The sequence below is a fragment of the Ambystoma mexicanum genome, chromosome 4q, assembly GCF_040938575.1.
Source record: "Ambystoma mexicanum isolate Mex_15411 chromosome 4q, UKY_AmexF1_1, whole genome shotgun sequence".
NCBI classification, from domain to species: domain Eukaryota; kingdom Metazoa; phylum Chordata; class Amphibia; order Caudata; family Ambystomatidae; genus Ambystoma; species Ambystoma mexicanum.
Window position 1 is genome coordinate 1252085356 of NC_090928.1, and position 19900 is coordinate 1252105255.

The 19900-nt window shown below is 53.2% G+C and overlaps 1 protein-coding gene across 1 annotated transcript in view; it reads left to right on the forward strand.

Moving 5' to 3' along the window:
* Window positions 1-16531: 16531 nt before the first annotated feature.
* MAD2L1BP (MAD2L1 binding protein) overlaps window positions 16532-19900 on the forward strand; it is a 95686-nt gene continuing 92317 nt past the window's right edge. The window contains exon 1 of the mRNA XM_069608836.1: window positions 16532-16829. Coding sequence (XP_069464937.1) covers window positions 16709-16829 — 121 coding nt within the window. The 5' untranslated portion in view covers window positions 16532-16708. The remainder of the gene's footprint in view (window positions 16830-19900) is intronic.

Below are 19900 nucleotides of genomic sequence, written 5' to 3' on the forward strand. Positions count from 1 at the left end.
AATGCACGTGCGGCACTCTTCACTGCACAGAGCACTGCTTTCGTAGCCAGCGGCTTGGTGCATATCCCACAAACACACAGGGCGTTGCAAATACTACCCAGCCACTGCAGGGTGTCCACTGAGTACTGCAAACACACCAACACATTGCATGCACACACAAACTCTGCACACAGTAAATGCCTTGCACCCGGAGCACTGCACGCAGATCAAGTACAGCATGAAGTGCAGTCTGCAAGTATCGTAGCGTGCACGGCATGTCTAGGGAAGACACACCAGACAAGGCACTGGGGCACACCAGACAAGGCACTGGGACACACCAGACAAGGCACTGGGGCACACCAGACAAGGCACTGGGACACACCAGACAAGGCACTGGGGCACACCAGACAAGGCACTGGGACGTACCAGACAAGGCACTGGGACGCACCAGACAAGGCACTGGGGCGCACCAGACAAGGCACACACCAGACAAGGCACTGGGGCGCACCAGACAAGGCACTGGGACGCACCAGACAAGGCACTGGGGCACACCAGACAAGGCACTGGGACACACCAGACAAGGCACTGGGGCACACCAGACAAGGCACTGGGACGCACCAGACAAGGCACTGGGGCGCACCAGACAAGGCACTGGGACGCACCAGACAAGGCACTGGGGCGCACCAGACAAGGCACTGGGACGCACCAGACAAGGCACTGGGGCGCACCAGACAAGGCACTGGGACGCACCAGACAAGGCACTGGGGCGCACCAGACAAGGCACTGGGACACACCAGACAAGGCACTGGGGCACACCAGACAAGGCACTGGGACACACCAGACAAGGCACTGGGGCACACCAGACAAGGCACTGGGACACACCAGACAAGGCACTGGGGCACACCAGACAAGGCACTGGGACACACCAGCCAAGGCACTGGGGCACACCAGACAAGGCACTGGGACAAACCAGACAAGGCACTGGGGCACACCAGACAAGGCACTGGGACACACCAGACAAGGCACTGGGGCACACCAGACAAGGCACTGGGGCACACCAGACAAGGCACTGGGACACACCAGACAAGCCACTGGGGCGCACCAGACAAGGCACTGGGACACACCAGACAAGGCACTGGGACGCACCAGACAAGGCACTGGGGCGCACCAGACAAGGCACTAGGACGCACCAGACAAGGCACTGGGACTCACCAGACAAGGCACTGGGGCGCACCAGACAAGGCACTGGGGCGCACCAGACAAGGCACTGGGGCGCACCAGACAAGGCACTGAGACGCACCAGACAAGGCACTGGGGCGCACCAGACAAGGCACTGGGACGGCACTGGGGCACATCAGACAAGGCACTGGGACACACCAGACAAGATGCCCCTGATGAGGAGTCTTTTTTGAACTCGAAACACACCAGACAAGGCACTGGGGCGCACCAGACAAGGCACTGGGACACACCAGACAAGGCACTGGGGCACACCAGACAAGGCACTGGGGCACACCAGACAAGGCACTGGGGCACACCAGACAAGGCACTGGGACACACCAGACAAGCCACTGGGGCGCACCAGACAAGGCACTGGGACACACCAGACAAGGCACTGGGACACACCAGACAAGGCACTGGGGCACACCAGACAAGGCACTAGGACGCACCAGACAAGGCACTGGGACTCACCAGACAAGGCACTGGGGCGCACCAGACAAGGCACTGGGGCGCACCAGACAAGGCACTGAGACGCACCAGACAAGGCACTGGGGCGCACCAGACAAGGCACTGGGACGGCACTGGGGCACATCAGACAAGGCACTGGGACACACCAGACAAGATGCCCCTGATGAGGAGTCTTTTTTGAACTCGAAACACACCAGACAAGGCACTGGGGCGCACCAGACAAGGCACTGGGACACACCAGACAAGGCACTGGGGCACACCAGACAAGGCACTGGGACACACCAGACAAGGCACTGGGGCGCACCAGACAAGGCACTGGGACGCACCAGACAAGGCACTGGGGCACAACAGACAAGGCACTGAGGCGCACCAGACAAGGCACTGGGACACACCAGACAATTCACTGGGACACACCAGACAAGGCACTGGGACATACCAGACAAGGCACTGGGGCGCACCAGACAAGGCACTGGGACACACCAGACAAGGCACTGGGGCGCACCAGACAAGGCACTGGGGCGCACCAGACAAGGCACTGGGACACACCAGACAAGGCACTGGGGCACACCAGACAAGGCACTGGGACACACCAGACAAGGCACTGGGGCGCACCAGACAAGGCACTGGGGCGCCAATTCTCACAGGCACTGATGGCTATTACATTTGCTGGCAGCGCACTGATCTGCTACTGATCTGAACCTATGGGCAGAGCCGGTGCTCTTTGAAGGTACTTGCTTGCACTTGCGTGTGAATCATATTCGCAGAACACGTGCATATTCACTTCTGTTTTTTGTAAAATCTACGATGTGCAAAACTATTGTGCCCATGTAAATAAAAATACATGTTAGTTGCTTATGTTTTTTGTGTTAGCAAATACAGTACTTTTAAAAAGTATTTCCTGGGCTTTGCCTTTGGATACTTCTAAATATTAGTTGCCTGGTACTGCCAGTGTGTGGCATTTTGGCTCTAAAAACAAAAGCAATGGTCTCATATTAAGCAGGTGTGTTAAGCTGGTACTTTGCTTTGGGCAGCACTGGCCCTGACGGCAGTTCCAAGAGAAGCGTTCATCTTCTCCCGAGAGACTGCTACGTTTTGCTCTCCAGATGTTTAGGACTTGGGAGTTGTAGTCCAACACATCTGGAGAGCCAAAGTTTGCAAATCCCTGCTTGCTATTTAGTTGGACATTGCAAGCTTCCACTACTAACTGCATTCACATTACTATTGATGCCCGTTTATAATGAATGGATCTATCACTATTTCAACATGTCCGAACGCAGCTGCTACATTCTTATATCATCACCCTTGTTATGTTGTGTTATGTTACGTTATCAGCACTTGTAAAGTGCACTATTTGTTAGCAATGTGGCTTCATGGTGCTGTATGCTGATACAAAAAACAGAATAAGAGCAAGGCAATGGGGGGGAAAAGTCAATTCTTCAAGGTTTCCCTAAAAGCTAGATGTCAGCTGATGTCCCTAAAATGTTGGAGGATAGAGTTCCACAACAGCGGGGACTGAGGGAGTGTGGTGTGGCCCCCCTCCTGGGAGCATGGTATCTCCCAGGGCTCGCGCTATGGTCACGTGTTGGTGACCATGTGATTTAAAATCATAAAAGGGACAAGCCAGTTCCGGCTCGACAGTCGATACAACCTGACTCCTGCCTGCTATGTGTTACTGCAGCCCGATGCTGGCGCTGCATGACAGACAGAAGGTCTGCTGCTTCAGGGCCCTATGCCTGGACTGTGGCCCTGCAGGGCAAAGCTGTCCCTGATGCGCTGTCCCCTGGAGTGCCGAAGAGGCCCTGCTGGGCAACTCTGCAGCTATGGTCCGGAGCCCCTGCCGGGCAACTCCGGCTCCGACATCCTGCATACATGCCAACATCCCAAGGCACCTGGGAGGGAGATTTCGTCCGTGAAATCGGGACACATAAAGTTTCCCATTGGAATGAATTGGGGCTGGGATTATTTTAGGTGGGAGAATGTGAAAAATAGCAACATTTTTCACAGAAAAATCGGGAGTCTCCCGCCGAAATCGGGAGGGTTGGCAAGTATAAGCCTGGGTGCCCATAGGCCATTGTCCGGGTCTGTGTGATCACGGCCCCACAGGATGACCCCTGCAATAAGTATGGTGGGTGCCCCACAAGCTGGTTCATGTGTCTGTGAGACAGCCTGCCGTGACAACAGAAGGTGACCCCGCTGGGTTCCCCAGCAACGGTGGCCTGGACCCTGCGCCCTAGGCCCAGGACACCACAGGTGTGGCGCTGCCCGATGACAGGGCGCGCACACGGCTGCGTGACGTTGCACGCCGCCGCATGCAACATAAATAAACGGGGCGTTTCCCGGCCGCGTCAGAGCGACCGGGAAGCCCGAATCGAGAAGACGTGTGAGTCCTTCGGGGTCTGGGGCTTACGGGAGGTGCCGGGGGTCGCAACCAACCCCCAACAGTGGCGACGAGTGGGGGAAACGATGCCTGGGCCAGGCAGTGAATTATCCGGCAATTTTTTTGATGCAGCGAGGTCGTCCTGAGACTTCGCTCCGGCCCGCAGGCCGTGCGTTACCCACGTGGCTGGCGGCCATTTTGCAGATCAGGCCGTGGAACTTCTCTGAGCTCCGGTTTGAGCAGGGAGGTGAATCCAAGCCTAATTTTTGGGAATCCTATCAGCAGACAGTCATAACTGCACGTGAATATGCCTAGTTTGTGATTTTTCATTTTCTTGGGTCTCCTACGTCGAGTGCAAGCAAGGAGGAGGGCTACAATGGCTGGGCCTGCATAGCCCACATTTCTTTCTTGTCCTAATTTTTGGAGCAGTTGGAAGCTGAGGCTTCTTTTCATCATCTTCATCATCAGACTGGTGGCCCCACTAATCTTCATCCTCTTCATTATCACAGAGGTGTGTTGCAGTAGCTGTTTCTTCAATGGTGCATGCTGGAGTCATTTGGACTTGGTGTTTGAGTTGCGGCCCCTGTCTTCCACGCTGGGGGTGCCTGTGCGCTCGAACTGATGAGTGATACTGAGGACCAGGACGGAGCGGCGGTGCAGCAGCCTCCACGTGCGCCAGTAGCACTTCAAGGTTTGCTGCCTTCAGTGCAGCCGGCACAGCTGCCTCCAGTTGGTCAGGCAGGTCTTCCGGGTCCTCTACCTCCAGCACAGCAGGCGGCAGAACCTGTTGTTCAGCAAATTCCCCCCGCTATGGCTCAGGTACGTGCACAGGCGGCTCTGCAGCCCATCCCGGAGTTTGATGTATCGGCCCGCCTTCCAGTTTGGGGCCCAGGTGGAGGAGGTGGGTGGACCGCCTGGACATGTACTTTCGGGCTGCACAGTTGGTTGATGATGAGACCAGGCTGGCAACCATGCTATACTCGTCAGGTCCCTCTGTCCAAGAGACTTTTGAATCGCTTCCGCCGGGGGATGGATCCTATGATCAGGCGAAGGCCGCTCTGCAGGCTTACTTTCTGCCTCTCGCCAATGTGGATTATGAGCGTTTTGTGATGCTCTCTGCCAGACAGAAAGACGATGAGACTCTGGACACTTTCTATGGGCGCCTGAGGCGTCTCTCGCTGGCCTGTGCTTGGGGTGATGCAGAGGACATGATCAGGACTATGCTTATCCAGGCGTGATCATCAGGCAAGCTCAGGCGGCAGTTATTAAGGGAGCTCGGAATCACGCTTCAGCGCATCCTTGAACTGCGGAGGTGCCATGAGGTGTTGGAGGCGAGAGCAGCTAGAATGGAGGCTGGGTCGCGCCCCATCAAGACCGAAGAGGTATGTGCAATGTGGCGAGGTGGCAGGGGCACCAGAAGACCTGCTGGCGGCCCCCGGGATAGAGCCGGGAGGGCAGGAGAAATCTGCCAAAAATGTGGGTATGACCTGCCCCACCCAGCAGAATGCCCTGCGGCTGGAAAGACCTGTGGACGGTGTGGGTTACCGGATCATTTCGCGAGGGTATGCAAGGCGGCAATGCCGAAGTTGGTGCCGAGGGTGTCATGATGCCTACCCCTGGGCATCCGGATCGAGTCCATCAGCCCCGGAGCAGGCATCCAGATACTCATTAAAACCCAAACAGCCCCGGCTGGGGGCTGTTTAGATTCAGTCCTGGTGCCTTAGGAGCCAGGCTCATGGACTTTACTTACATTATGCAGACCATGCTGCAAATGAGTCCAAGCCAACGTGAGGCCTGGATGGGACTATTTTATTACAGGGACTATTTTTCACTCGGGTGTGGTTCTGGGGAACTTCTTACCTGGGACTAGTTTGCAGGCTATTTAAACCACGCCCGAACAGCAGCCCATGCTTTGCGTTATTCTGCATCCAGCAGCGTGACGCTCACCGTGTCTGCAATTCAGCATCCAGTCTTCTGCCACGCCCGCCTCAAATCCAGAGCTCCTAGACAAAAGGCAAAGAAAGGAGAAGAGGTTAGATCACAGACATTATTTGATTCCTTACCTGATTCCGGACCCATCACATCTCCGAGCCTGGAAAGGACATTATTTCAGCACGTGTCGCTTCGCCAGCAGCAGCGCCGCGTTATACTCACCAGTCCACCGCATCTTTCGACTCGGCGCTGCCTCCATCATTTTGTTCGTCGAAACCCAGCACCTGGGGGGAAAACAAAAGGAATAACAAGGTGAGCCGAGAAGACCAACAAGGACAATCTCTTTGCCACCATAGGCTTACCTGCTTTACCATCGGAGGTATTATTCTTTAATTCGCCGCATCTTCCTATGCCGCACCTATAAAGGGAGAGAAAACAGCAAGTTAAACTCATGCAACTGTTACCGGACAGTGTTTGGTAATACAGACTCTTACCTGAACGCCATCAGCTGCCTCCAGGCAAAATTCTTTTGGACCCAGCTGCAACCTAACGAGGGAATGGAACAAGAGTGAACATCGGACATATTGAACTCTTTGAACTTTATAGACACTGGAGTCAATATTCCTCCGGAACTCCTCCAGTACCTTCAACCCAGTGAAGTAACTGGTATCTACGCGCCCCTGCATGCCATGCAGGATGAAGAGCTCATCATTTAAAAACATAAGGTGAGGTTACCAAAAGGGAATATCAGAGGTGATTAGTGGGGAGAACGAGAACTGTTGGGGGGCCATCACTAAAGTCCACGGGTGGCTAAATCCCTTTCTCCACTTGCAGGAGAATACTTCTACGAGTCCAGCAGACAAGATTAGGCGGGCCAGTCCAGACTGTCATCTCTTCACTACGCATCACGTTGGTGGAGACTGCAGCTGTCCGGGTCCGATCGACGCCCCATGTGGGAACCAGGTGAGCGTAACAGAGGGGCCCGGGACGGTCCAGTTTCACTCGCCAGGGTCGACCATCCAACGTCGCTCAGGTGGACCAGAGTGAGGAGGATGGCCAGGTGGAGGAAGTGGAAGAAGAGGAGGAAGAGAACATTTTCTTTGTCTCGAGTGTGGGGATCCTGAAAAGTAAAAAACAGGAGACAGCCAAAGTACGTGGTCAAGGTGAATCAATCTCCAGTCCCGGTCCTCGTGGATACGGGGGCGTCGGTGAATGTAATGGCCCGTGGACACTATTATGCTATGGACCAGCCCCCCAAGCTGGCCGCACCCAAGGCCCGCATCTTTGCCTTTGGTGGTGTGGACACTATCCCTCTGGACGGTGTGTTTGTGGCAAAGGTAGAACACGATGGCTCCCAAATCACAGCACGATTCTATGTGACACCGGTGAGCACCAATACTTTGTTAAGTTGTGCTGCAGCAGAGGCCCTCGGCATTGTCAGCTTCGCATACTCCATCTATTTAGAGGACATTAATGACTTGCTCGAGAAGTATGCCGCACTGTTCAAGGGGATTGGGGAGATGGCCAGTGACCCAGTGAGGCTGCACATTGATGAATCGGTGCAGCCCATTGCCCTTTAACATCGAAGGGTACCGTTTCACCTCTGTGAACATGTCGACAAGGAGCTGGACAACTTGGTCAATCTTGACATAATAGAAAAGGTTGAGGGCCCGACTCCCTGGGTGTCCCCGATAGTGATGGCACGGAAGCCTAAACAACCTGATGCTGTTAGGATCTGCGCCGACATGAAGCTCCCGAACAAAGCCATTAAGAGAGAGAGACACCTCACCCCGACAATTGATGACATCATAGCGGAGGTACAGGGTGCTCGCTTCTTTTCGAAACTGGACCTCCGGGCGGGCTATCACCAGGTTGTCCTCCACCCCGAGTCGATGTATATTACCACCTTTACTACACACCGAGGGCTATACTGCTACAAGAGACTGAGTTTTGGTGTGTCCTCGGCGGCGGAGGTGTTTCAGAATATTATTTGGGGAACCCTGGCTGATCTAGAGGGCGTTTTGAATATAAGCGATGACATCCTGGTGTTTGCAAGAACGGAGGTAGACCATCTGAGGCAGTTGGCGAAGACGTTCGGAAGACTGCAATCCTTGGGCCTCACCCTCCACAAAGAGAAGTGTGAATTTCTGCGACCATCGATAGAATTCTTTGGCTTTGCATTCAAGGAGGGGGGGGGGGGTGTCTCCTGATCCCAGGAAGGTGCAGGCCATAAAGAAGGCACAGCCTCCGGAGTCTGTGTCTGATGTGCGAAGTTTCCTGGGCATGGTTACATACTGTGGACGATTCATAAAAAATCTTGCCTCCAGGTCGGAACCGCTCAGGGCACTGACAAGGAAGGATGCCATCTGGAACTGGGGCCCGCTTGACCAGGCGGCTTTTGATGACAGCAAGGGTGCCTTGGCAGCTGAGGATACCATGTCATTTTTCGATCCTGCGTTACCGTCAGAGATCATCGTCGACGCCAGCCCATTCGGCCTGGGTGCCGTGCTAACGCAGATTGACTGTGATGGTGGTGTCCGCCCGGTGTCGTATGCCAGCCAAGCCCTGTCTGAGGCAGAGCAATGGTACTCGCAGATCGAACGCGAGGCGCTGGCAGTACTTTGGGGATTCCGGCACTTCCGGCTCTATGTCCTTGGACGCCCGGTGACGGTGGTGACGGACCACAAGCCACTGCTTCCCATCCTAGCGGGGTCGTCATCCAAGCCACCGGCACGCATTGAGAGGTGGATGCTCGCTCTTTTGGAATATGGAGTCACCTTGGTGTACCGGCTGGGAGCGAACAACGCGGCAGACTATCTCTCCAGACACCCTGGGGCGTCCGGAGGGGAAGACCATGACATCTGTTCAGAGAAGGCCGAGGAGCACGTCCGGGTGGTGGTGGAGGCAGCCACGCCGAATGCCATGCCCCTTCAGGAGCTGGAGGCAGCTGCAGCAGATGATGAGTGCTTCAAAATCCTGAGGTACTCTATGCAACAGGGCTCCTGGAAGTCGGTGCTGGAGGCTCTGGCTGGGCGCACGCAGGAGGCCAGGACCAGACTTGAGCAACTATGGAAGGTCCGGGAGGTGTTATTGTTTTCAGCATCCGGCCTTCTACTCCGCGGAGATCGGATTGTGGTGCCCCAATCGAAGGTGGACGAGGTGATCGCCCTGGCACACCGTGGTCACCAGGGCGCCGCCAAGCCCAAGGCCCGCCTACGGCTGAAGGTGTGGTTCCCCGAGCTGGAGCGCAAGGTGGATGACTTTGTGGCGGCCTGTGTTTGGTGCCAGGCGGCATCTCTCCTGCAGCGGAGCCTGCCATAGAGACGATGCCTAGTGGGACGCGCCCTTGGGAAGTTGTTCATGCGGACTTTGGGTCCACCACAATGGGCACCCACTTCCTTGTTCTGGTCGACGAATACTCAAGGTATCCCGAGGTGGAGTTTGTGGAGTCTGTGGCGTTTGAGCACGTCGTTGTGGCCGTGGAGAAGGTGTTTGCGGTCCATGGGTTCCCACACACGCTGTGCTCGGACAATGGGGCGCCATTCCAGAGCAAACGCTTCTCAGAGCTGATGGAGAGCTATGGGGTGGTGCACAGGAAGATCATGTCTTTCTGGCCCCGGACCAATGGTGAAGCAGAACGGCTGATGAGGACTCTAAACAAGACCTTTAGAATTGCTCAGGGGCAGGGGCAGTCCCTCCAGAGAGCTCTGTACCAGTTTCTAAGGGTGTACCGCACCACGCCACATGCATCTACTGGAGTGGCCCCGGCAGAGGCATTTTTTAAGCGGTGCCCTCGAGGGTTGCTGCCAGAGGTAGGAGAGAAAGAACCTGGGGTGATAAATGACCAACAAGTCGAGATGGAGCGGCGAACAAGAATCGAGCAAGAGAACGTTCGGGGAGGGCTTCGCCCGCAGCGGCTGGAGCCAGGTGATGAGGTCCTTATTCGAAATAGACATCCCCATGGAAAGCTTTCCCTACCGTATGAGCCGGTCCATCTCGACGTTGTCGCAGTCCGGGGATCCATGGTGACTGCATCGGACGGCCGGTCTGCGGTAACTCGCAACGTGAGCTTCTTCAAGAAGCTGCAGGATCCAAGAACTGATCCACCTCCTGATCCAGACCCAGGAGAGGTCCCTGAGGACGAAGGGGAAACACCTTGTCTGCCTGAGTCCCCGGCCCGGGGCATGCCTATGGACAGATTACCCGCGCCGGAGGTGAGCAGGAGGTACCCCCAGAGGGCTGGGCGAGGGAAACCTGCTCACCTCAGCGACTACGTGTTGGGTCATCTGGCTCATCATCCTAATGATGAGAACTGTTAAGTAAGGGGACCCGGGTGGATGTTAATAAAGGGGTGTTTTGAACATGGGGCCTTGTGAAATGCTATACATATATTTTGGGTTTGGTTTACAGTGTCTAGTGTTAGTATGTTTATTGTTCTCCCGGAAAAAGGAGAAGTGTGGCGCTGCCTGATGACAGGGTGTGCACGCGGCAGCGTGACGTTGCACGCTGCCGCGTGCAACATAAATAAACAGGGCGTTTCCCGGGCCGCATCAGAGCGACCGTGTAGCCTGAACCGAGAGGACGTGTGAGTGTGAGTCCTTCGGGGTCTGGGGCTTACGGGAGGCAGGGGAGCAGGACCAACCTTTTGCTCATCATGGATAGCACCCTCTCTTAATCATTTCCTCCCTTGATCTATTCTCCTTCCTTCTCATTCTCTTCTATGCCACGCCACTTATTGTATCTGTGATGTCGGTGAGCCGAGGTGGAGGCTGTTCCGACCTCCAGCAGTAGGCCTCGGCAAGCCAGGGTTAGCGCGGCACGCGAGCTAAAGAAAACCAGGACCACTACGTTCACTGCATAAACCCGGACTGGCTGACTGACACCAGTTCCGGTGATTCCTTTATTTCCTTTCCGAGTCACGTGACCCGGAACTAACGGGCACGTGACACCACATTCCTCCCCAAATTGGAGGTGTTTATATAACTGTTCAACGAAAACAATCTTAACTGAGTGATACTCATTCAAAACGCCTCAGAGTCTATCTTTGTGGGATTTCTTCTGATATATTCCATCTACTACATACCCCTGGAGACGGGATGACGTTCTTGGTCTCTCTCTCAAAAGGTATCGGGTGCTGCTCCTTTCGGGTGTTCCCGTTCTTGGGGTTGTAGCTATGGCCGGGTCTTCTTGCTGGTGCGGTGCTTCGACAATTGGTGTGGTAGCTCGGGCTTTGGATGACGTCGGGTCCTGAGGTGTGCTTGTGGCTGTCCCCTCGCTCCTTGGGGACCCTGGTTGCTCCTCCCATAGTTCAGCTGGTACTCTCCTGAAGTGTGACACGTTTTGTCACGGTCTCGCTCCCTCGGGTGGCGGTGACCATGCTGTGGTTTGTCGCGCTGACTGTCCACGGTTGGAGTTCAAAGTTGAGGGACATTTTCCGGTTTCTAACGATCACGGTGTCCCCTGGCGTTAGCTCTCTGTGGCAGGCTCGTCTGGCAATGCTTTCTTGTTCGTTCCGCCTCCGCCGCGTAGCATCTATGGCTGGGATGTCAGGTTCGGGAGCGACCCACTGAGGGTGTATGGGGAGCTCTGCCTGAATGGGTACTCCGAGCATGAGGGCCGCAGGGCTGATGCCAGTAGATGAGTGCGGGGTTTGCCTGTGCGTTCTTAGGAATCGATATAGGGCTGTCAGCCAGGGATGTCCTTTTTCTTTGGCGATGCGAATAACTTTGTTGAGCGACCCCATGAATCTTTCAGCATCGCCATTCGCTTGGGGCCATCTGGGGGTGATACGCTGGTGTTTGACGTTTATGTCTCTGAAGAAGTCACGCAGTTCTTTGCTAGTGAATGATGGACCGTTGTCACTCCTCACTTTCCTCGGAATCCCGTGTGTCGCGAAGATCTTTTCCAGCGTGAGGATCGTGGTCTCTGCGTTCGTGGATGTTACGTGTTCTACTTCCGGATATCTGCTAAATTCGTCGATCACTACGAGGAGGTATCCTTCACCAGCAATTGTGCAGTGGTCCATGCTAACTGCATCCCATCGCGTGTTGCTTCTCAGAGCGCTACTGATGGGCTCTGGGTTCGCCGGTCTCCTGGAGGCTTGGCACGCAGCGCAGGACTCCACTAGCTGCACTACTCTTTGCTGTATGTTGGGCATCCACATTCTGGATTTGAGGTATGCCGTGGTCTTGACGATGCCCTGGTGTCCGCTGTGTGCTAGCTGGAGGGCTCTCTTCTTCAAGGATTCGGGTAATATTATTCGGTGGCCTTTGAGGAGTACTCCTTCGGGGGCGACAGAGAGTTCGTGACGTATGCCAAACAGTGCTCGGAGTTTGCGTTGGGCAATGGACGTGAGGTAGGACTTCCAGTTGCCTGACTGGATGGCAGCAGTGGTGAGCTGCAGGCTGGTGTCTGCCTCTGTTTCGCAGGCTATCTCTTGCATGGTGAGAGCCTGTGGTCGGGCGCAGACAACCACATGGCACACGTGTTGATCGGTTTCTTTTGAATGATGTTGTTCTTCCACGGAGGCAGGTCTCGGGTGACAGGACAAGTAGTCTGCCGGGTTGTCTGCTCCCGGACGATAGTCAACCTCTATGTTGTAGGGCTGCAGCATCCATTTCTCTATGCGTGCTGGCGGATGGGGAGCAGAACCTCTGAATATCGGGATCAATGACTTGTGATCTGTTAAAACCTTTGCTTTCTTACCAAGCAGGTATACCTTGAAGTGGCGGCACCCCCAAAGGATGGCGAGGGCTTTCTTTTCTATGTGGGCATAGTTTTGTTCTGGTTTGGTGAGCGCACGGCTGACGAATGCAATGGGGAGCACGTTTCCTTCATTGTCTGTTTGGGTTAGTACTGCTCCTAGCCCCACTGGGCTGGCATCTACTAGGAGTTCCGTGTGCCTTTCTACGTTGAAAAACGCCATGGTTGTAGACGTTGACAGGGTGTCCTTAATCTGCTGGAAAGCTTGTTGCTGGGTCGATGTCCATTCCCACTTTTGGTCTTTCTTGGTCAGTTCTCGGAGTGGGCTTGCGATATTGGCGAGGTTGGGAATAAACCGCGCACAATATGTCGCCATCCCCATGAAACTTCTCACCTCTGTGGCGGATTGGGGTGCTTTTGTGCTCTTAATGTCGTTTACTTTGGAAGGGTCTGGGGACACGCCTTTGGCACTGAATATATATCCGAAGAAACAGAGTTCTTCTTTTGCAAACTCACATTTCTCTGCATTCAGCGTTAAGCCTGCTGCTTCCAGTCTGGCCAGGACTGCTGCCAGGCGTTTGTGGTGCTCTCTCTCGTTTGCTGCGTACACAAGAATGTCGTCGCTGATGTTCGTAGTACCATCTAGGCCGGTGATAACTTTGCGGATTTCATGTTGGAACACCTCAGCCGCTGATGATATTCAGAAGTTGAGTCGTTTATATCTCATTAGCCCAAGGTGGGAGGAGAACGTGGTGATGTATCTTGAGCTTCTAGCTAATCTGAGCTGGTGGTAGCCCGATCTTAGGTCAAGTTTGCTGAAGACTGTCGCTCTGGTGAGGTCCACAATGAGCTCGTCAATAGTTGGGGTTATGTGGCGTTCTCTACCAATTGCTGCATTGGGAAGTCTCATGTCTATACAGATTCTTACCGCGTTGGGCTGTTTGGGTTTCTGGGCTACTACCATCGGCGATACCCACGGGGTTGGTCCTGATGTCTTTTCGATTATCCCTGCTTCCTCGAGCTTGGTCAGTTCTTTCTCCACGGCTTCTCTCAGGTGGAAGGGTATCCGTCGGTGTCGTACAGCTTTTGGTTCTATGGTAGGGTCTATGTGGAGTTTGATGGTTCGGCCCTTTAGGAACCCTATGCACTGGAACAGTTTTTTGTGTTGTAGTAGTAGTTCGTCGAGCTTGTTGTGTTGGAGGTTGAATGCAAAGTGGATCAGCTCTAGTTTTTCTGCTGTCTTGCAGCTGAGCAGGGTTTCACAGCCAGCATCTACCACGTAGATGCGCGCCCGGCAGTTGGCGTTCTTATGGGTGAAGTCCGACTTGAATGATCCTTGCACGGGTAGGGATTTCTTGGACCCATAGGCGTATAGTCGGACTTTCTTCTTTTGAAGCATGGGTTTCGAGCAAAGTTTGCTAAATGCGGTCATAGGCATTACGTTCACTGTTGCACCAGTGTCAATGACTACTTTCAGTGGCTCTCCGTTGGAGATGACAGTACACGATGGCCTCTTCCTTTGTCGTGATCTGTGTGGTTCGACGGCCGATATAAGGTGTACTCGGTGTGTCCGTTTGCTCCCTTTTTTCCGTCTCTCTTTCCTCTCGGAAGACAAACTGTCATCGCTGTCACTGCTGTCGCTTGTGTCCGGGGATCTTTGGAAGTCGTCGATGGCTCTGGCTTTTCCCCTCCGATCTCGTTGGTGCGAAGGTTCTCTCGGTGCAAACTTTTTCCAGCGTTCTGGTGTCGGTCTTGACGCCGTTTCTCTGTCACTCCGGTTTGGTGGGTTCAGGCAGACTGCCGCATAATGATTGAGGCGGTTGCATTTCCTGCACGTGGATCCCCATGCGGGGCAGGAGTCACCCTTGTGCCATGGGCCGCCACACCATTTGCAGGCTTTGTTTCGTTCTTGCTGCACGTGTGTTTTCTGGCCGTATTTCATGCGCGTGTTCTGGTGTTTTGATATGGCTGCGACATCTTCTGTCGGCTTAGGGTTGTCTAGCGTGAGTCTTTGGATCGCTGCTTCAATCACCGCTACCTGGTCCTCAGTCTGCTCTCGAAGGCGCGCCATTTCTAGGATGCGGGACAGGCGTATGTTCTTTTCTGAGAGTATCGCTCTTCTCAGCTTTTCTGAGGATATGCCGTTGATTATTTGGAGGCGGATTGCGAATTCTTCGTCCGGGAACTCGCAGCCTACTGCCGTTTCACGAAGGCGAGCATGAAATTTATCTACAGTCTCTTTCTCTCGTTGCCTAGCCATGCAGAAATGGAAGCGTTCGTAGTCTGGGTTAAGGTCAGGTTTAAACATGTTTGTGAGTACTGTTTTGGCTGCGTCGTAGTTGTTGTTGTCTCCGCGGTTTGGGGCAGCGTTGAAAAAGGCGCAGGGTAGCAGCTCCGACGTTGAGTAGAAGAAAAGTGTGTTTTTTCTTTGCTATTGTGATGTCTCTGGCCTCAAGGTGCATTTCAAACTGTTGCAGCCAAATTTCCCACCTGATGGCTGCCCCCGTGGCGAATGGGTCGAATGGCGGCATTAATGTGGTCATCGTTGGGTCAGGGTGGTCTGTGGTGAGGCTCATTCTGGAGGAAAGGCTTGTGCTGGTTCTCGGGGGGCTGGTTTCTGAGCTGGACATGTTTTGATGAGGTTGACTGCACCGGGTAATTTTGGGGTATCCCTGCCGGCGTTTTCTGTTCTCTGCGTTTTACAGTTAAGCAGGGCGTGACACGTTGTGGGGTTTGGTGTTTTAAACCAGGTCCGGTTTCCGGATTGTGTCTTCTTTTTTTTTGGGGTCACAGTTGCAGTAGGCAGTGGGCTGCAGGGCTCCGTACAGCGGGCACGAGTGGGCTGGGGATGTGTGGGTGGAGCGTGTGTGATACGCGGCCTTGAAGGTTGCCTCTGTGACACGTGGGGAGTCGGAGACGTGCAGATGGATCGCGTATGATACGCGTCCTGGAACGTGACTCATACGCGTATGATGCGCGGCAGATTCGGAACGTCTATATCCGAAAATGCTGGAGTTCATGCGGAAATACCTTCTGTTGGGTGGTATGCTGCCACCATGCGTGCGAAGTTCAGCACCTGGTGTCTGCAGCGGCTGATGCGTGTCCTCCAGAACGTTGTGTGGTCCGTGTGTGACTACGCGGCTCCGCTGAGTCAAAACTGCCATTTGCTGAGGCAGGAATGCGGGCGCACGTGGATTCTTTGCTCCTTCGTCGCCAGTGTGATGTCGGTGAGCCGAGATGGAGGCTGTTCTGACCTCCAGCAGTAGGCAAGCCAGGGTTAGCCCACCACGCGAGCTAAAGAAAACCAGGACCACTACGTTCACTGCATAAACCCGGACTGGCTGAATGACGCCAGTTCCGGTGATTCCTTTATTTCCATTCCGAGTCACGTGACCCGGAACTAACGGGCACGTGACACCACAGTATCCTTTTAAACTTTGCACTCTCCTCCTTGCCCCTGTTGCCTATAAATACAAAATGCAAAGAACAGTAAACACCTGTTGCCTATAAATACAAAATGCAAAGAACAGTAAACGCCGGCATTAACAATGCTTGTTTAGGATACATTGTCCACTTTTTAAAATATCTGCAGAATATGTATTTGGTGTATGCTGTCGTGGAGTTATATTAATCATATTACTGTGTGTTGATTTGTGTGTGTGTGTCTCTCTCTCTCTCTCTCCCATGTCTACAAGATGGCCGCCATGTTTATCTGCGGCCACACAGTGCTTGTCCCTTTTCTATGTCGCCCAGAACTCGGCTGTTTCGAGCACGGGCCGCACGGCACGTCCATTATTGTGACGTCACGGAAGATAAGGCGATGGTCATTTATTAAAACTATGTTTGCCCATCTTAAGGGGGAGGGCAAGGGGGGGGCAAGGCCGGTGCTACCGGCGTCCGCGCGCGCGCCTGGATACCGGCGGCCACCTTTGCGAGCGCTGCCCAGCAGCGTTAGAGCGGGGGGGAGGGGCATGTCTGGGCGGCCGCCTCCCATGATGCAGCGCGGCCGGGGCCGGGGCGGGGGAGGTTTGAATGCCGGGGGCCAGAGTCATGGCGGCCAGACTTGACGGCGGAGCGCCCGAGGAGGTGGACGTGCTGCAGCAGGAGAGTCTCGAGCCCGGTGTTGTGCTCTGCGTGGCCCAGGGAGTCGAGGGTGAGGGCGGCGCGGGGGATGGAGGGCGGGGGCTTGTGTAGTAGCAGCTCAGGCCGAGGTGGCAGGGATCCCCCAGGAGGAAGCCCCGGACTCCTAACATTGCCATTCCCCCACCTCACTCCAGCCGCCGTCCCCACAGGGCTGCACGGCCGCAGTTGCTCCGCTCGTGGAGGCTGAGCTGGGTGAAGATGCACAGTGTGTAATGGTGCCTGGGGATGTTTAGCTTGTGCCTGCTGGGGCACCAGAGTCACTGCCCTTCTCTTGGCGCCTCGCCAGGAAGTGTGGGCACTCGCAGCTTCCAAGCACCTGGAGGCTGTGCCCCCCGCCGCCCCTGGTCAGTGTAATACAGTTCATGGACTGAGCCCTGCTGGCACCTTCTCTCCTGTCTCGCGGGTGCTTTGGCTTGGCGTGTTCTTGTGGCTCTATAGCACCTCTTCAGGGCTAGTCATTGCCTTCCAGTGGAACCCCTCGTACGTGCCTCATCGCTTGTCGCACTTGGTTGTTCGTCTGATCATAGGTTTTTTCCCGGTATTCCCCCTTAATTGCTCTGGTTGTGTTCTGGGGTGCTAGGCTCTCGCTGGGAGTCATCGAGTTGGTTTCCACTGACTGACCCATGTCCTATCACTACTACTTCCTCACTGTATGCATGGTCTCCTCTTGGTACTCTGCCACCCTGGACATGTTCTCACTTTGCCTTTTTCAGTTACTGTGGTGTCTTGCTCACCTTTGTGGGGGAGATGTATTTGGAGGCAGTGTCCTTGTGTGGTATCCTTATTTTGACAAGGTCTTTGGTGTGCTGACAAGTCACTTTGCTTTCTATTCGTGTTTAACACTTGACACCATACGTGCCTGCTTTCTGTTTTTGCCCAATGTTAAGATGTGGGGTAAGACTCTGACCATAGGTACACAGACCAGCTGTGGAGCCCTCTAGGTTAAACCAGGATGTTTTATTACACACAGTTGCATTTGTACAACTCCAGTTACTTGCAGATATGTACTTGCAGATATGTACACGACTGGATCAGGTAGACCCTATTGCCCCTAGGACTTGCGTGCATTAGAAATAAACATATAAGGAACATCCCCTTGCTTCCGGCTTGGGCCCCCAACTGGCATTCATAGAACACTTGCACAACATTCTCCTGAGCTGTCTATCATGCCTACATCAACATTCCAACAGCATGCACTCCTGGCCAGTGATACATAATAAGACCAATTCACATTGCAACATCTCCCTTCCTATAAATAGTGTCACACTACAACATCTCCCTTCCATACTGAAAGTCACACACAGCACCCCTCTGCTGCGACCAATGACCTTCCATCCGGATCTTCCACTCCTGGAATACAGACTCTGCCACACTCTGGCACAAACTCCTGAAGGGTAAAACACAAGAAAACAACTGTGTACGAGAAGGTGGAAAAGCAGTGGAGGGATTTGCAGATTGCCAGCCCTCTGATCCGGATGCAACCCGAAACATTGTTGCAGAGATCCACAAACTAACACTCTGGAAAGGTGGTGTTGCCCATAAGGGGAACAACAAACACAGACGGGGTACCTAATCAACCAACTTCCACCCTCACATTCCAGACACAAACCTTTGCAATCAGCTCCCAAACATCACCCAAATCGGATGGTCCCATAAGAGTATCAACAACCACAAATACTAAAGACTGAATCATCAATTCAAAACATTTGTGCAGGCAACAGTCACCAAACGCATACACTGACACATCACTATGCATGCACTACAACACCCAACAAACAAATGTGGGATACGTGGAAGCAACGCAATGCGTGCAAGCAAACCTCTCAATACGTGATGTCATGTCATGCCCAACATGACAACTGGGCAGCGTACCACGCTCACCATTCATCCTCACAACATACATCCTGTAGCAGCACACTCCTCACAAAGCTTAAAATATATGTAACAGATAAGGTGCGCCTGGTAGCAACAAGAACCAACTACAATTATATCATTCTAATAACGTAGTAAGAAACTAACGGGCAAACTTGGCCAACATTTCTACAATATAGCTATATATGGGCTTTTAAGCTCTTCTATTAACTGCATGCACCATTTTCTATACGTTTCCTGCTGTGTGCACTATCGACACCTTTTTTTTTTGGCTCTATGCACACATTACAACTTTTAAATCTATGCACAATGTTTGTCTTTTACCTCTACAGCCCTGTGCACAACTACTTGTAACTCATGGACAACATTTACTGGTTTACATTTTGTTTTGTCCTAATGTCCAACTGAAGGACAGTCCAGGGCATGTTCCCTATTCTGCTGCAGCTGCGCAAAACCCTTGAAGCAGTCATCAAATCTTTAACTTATCAACTAGATGCAGACTTATAACTGATGAATGCACCCTGAGGGCACCTCTTGCATAACCACTACTTGAAACATCTATTCTTGATGTAAAAGAATCATTGTTATCCTCAATTACTGAGCAGGCAAAGCACCAACAAAACCATGTGGGTCAAGGTAAGGCGATGACACAATGTGATAGGTCATAGGGGGCACCACACTTAACACCACATCACATGACGACAGCCCAACAGCGAAGTAACAACTTTGACCTCCAGATATCACTAGAACAACTTAAAACTGCATCAGTTAAATGGTATTTCACTTATACTCCCGACCCCTGCTTACGCTCTATAGCCAGGAGTAAACATTTTTCGAATACAACTTTTTTCAGTCCTGTAAAGGAACTCGCAAAGTCCTTTACGCTCGCTCACAATGCATTCTGCTGTGCAAAATTCTATTTTTCCTTTGCATTCTTCAGTGCATAATTTCCATTAAATTCATATAAACATTACATACACAACTGGAACTAATGATGAACATTTTCATTAATGATGATACTTAATGCATTTTACTATGCATAACAACATTTCTGATTGACTACAATTTTTTTTTCCCTTGAAACATACCGTGATTACATGGTGCAGGGGGAACCCATATAATGTTGACCGTGTGCTGGCGTAATCCAGGTCAACACAACTGCTTGCAAAAGCAATTGCACTTGAACTCATGATGTCAGTCACTGAAACT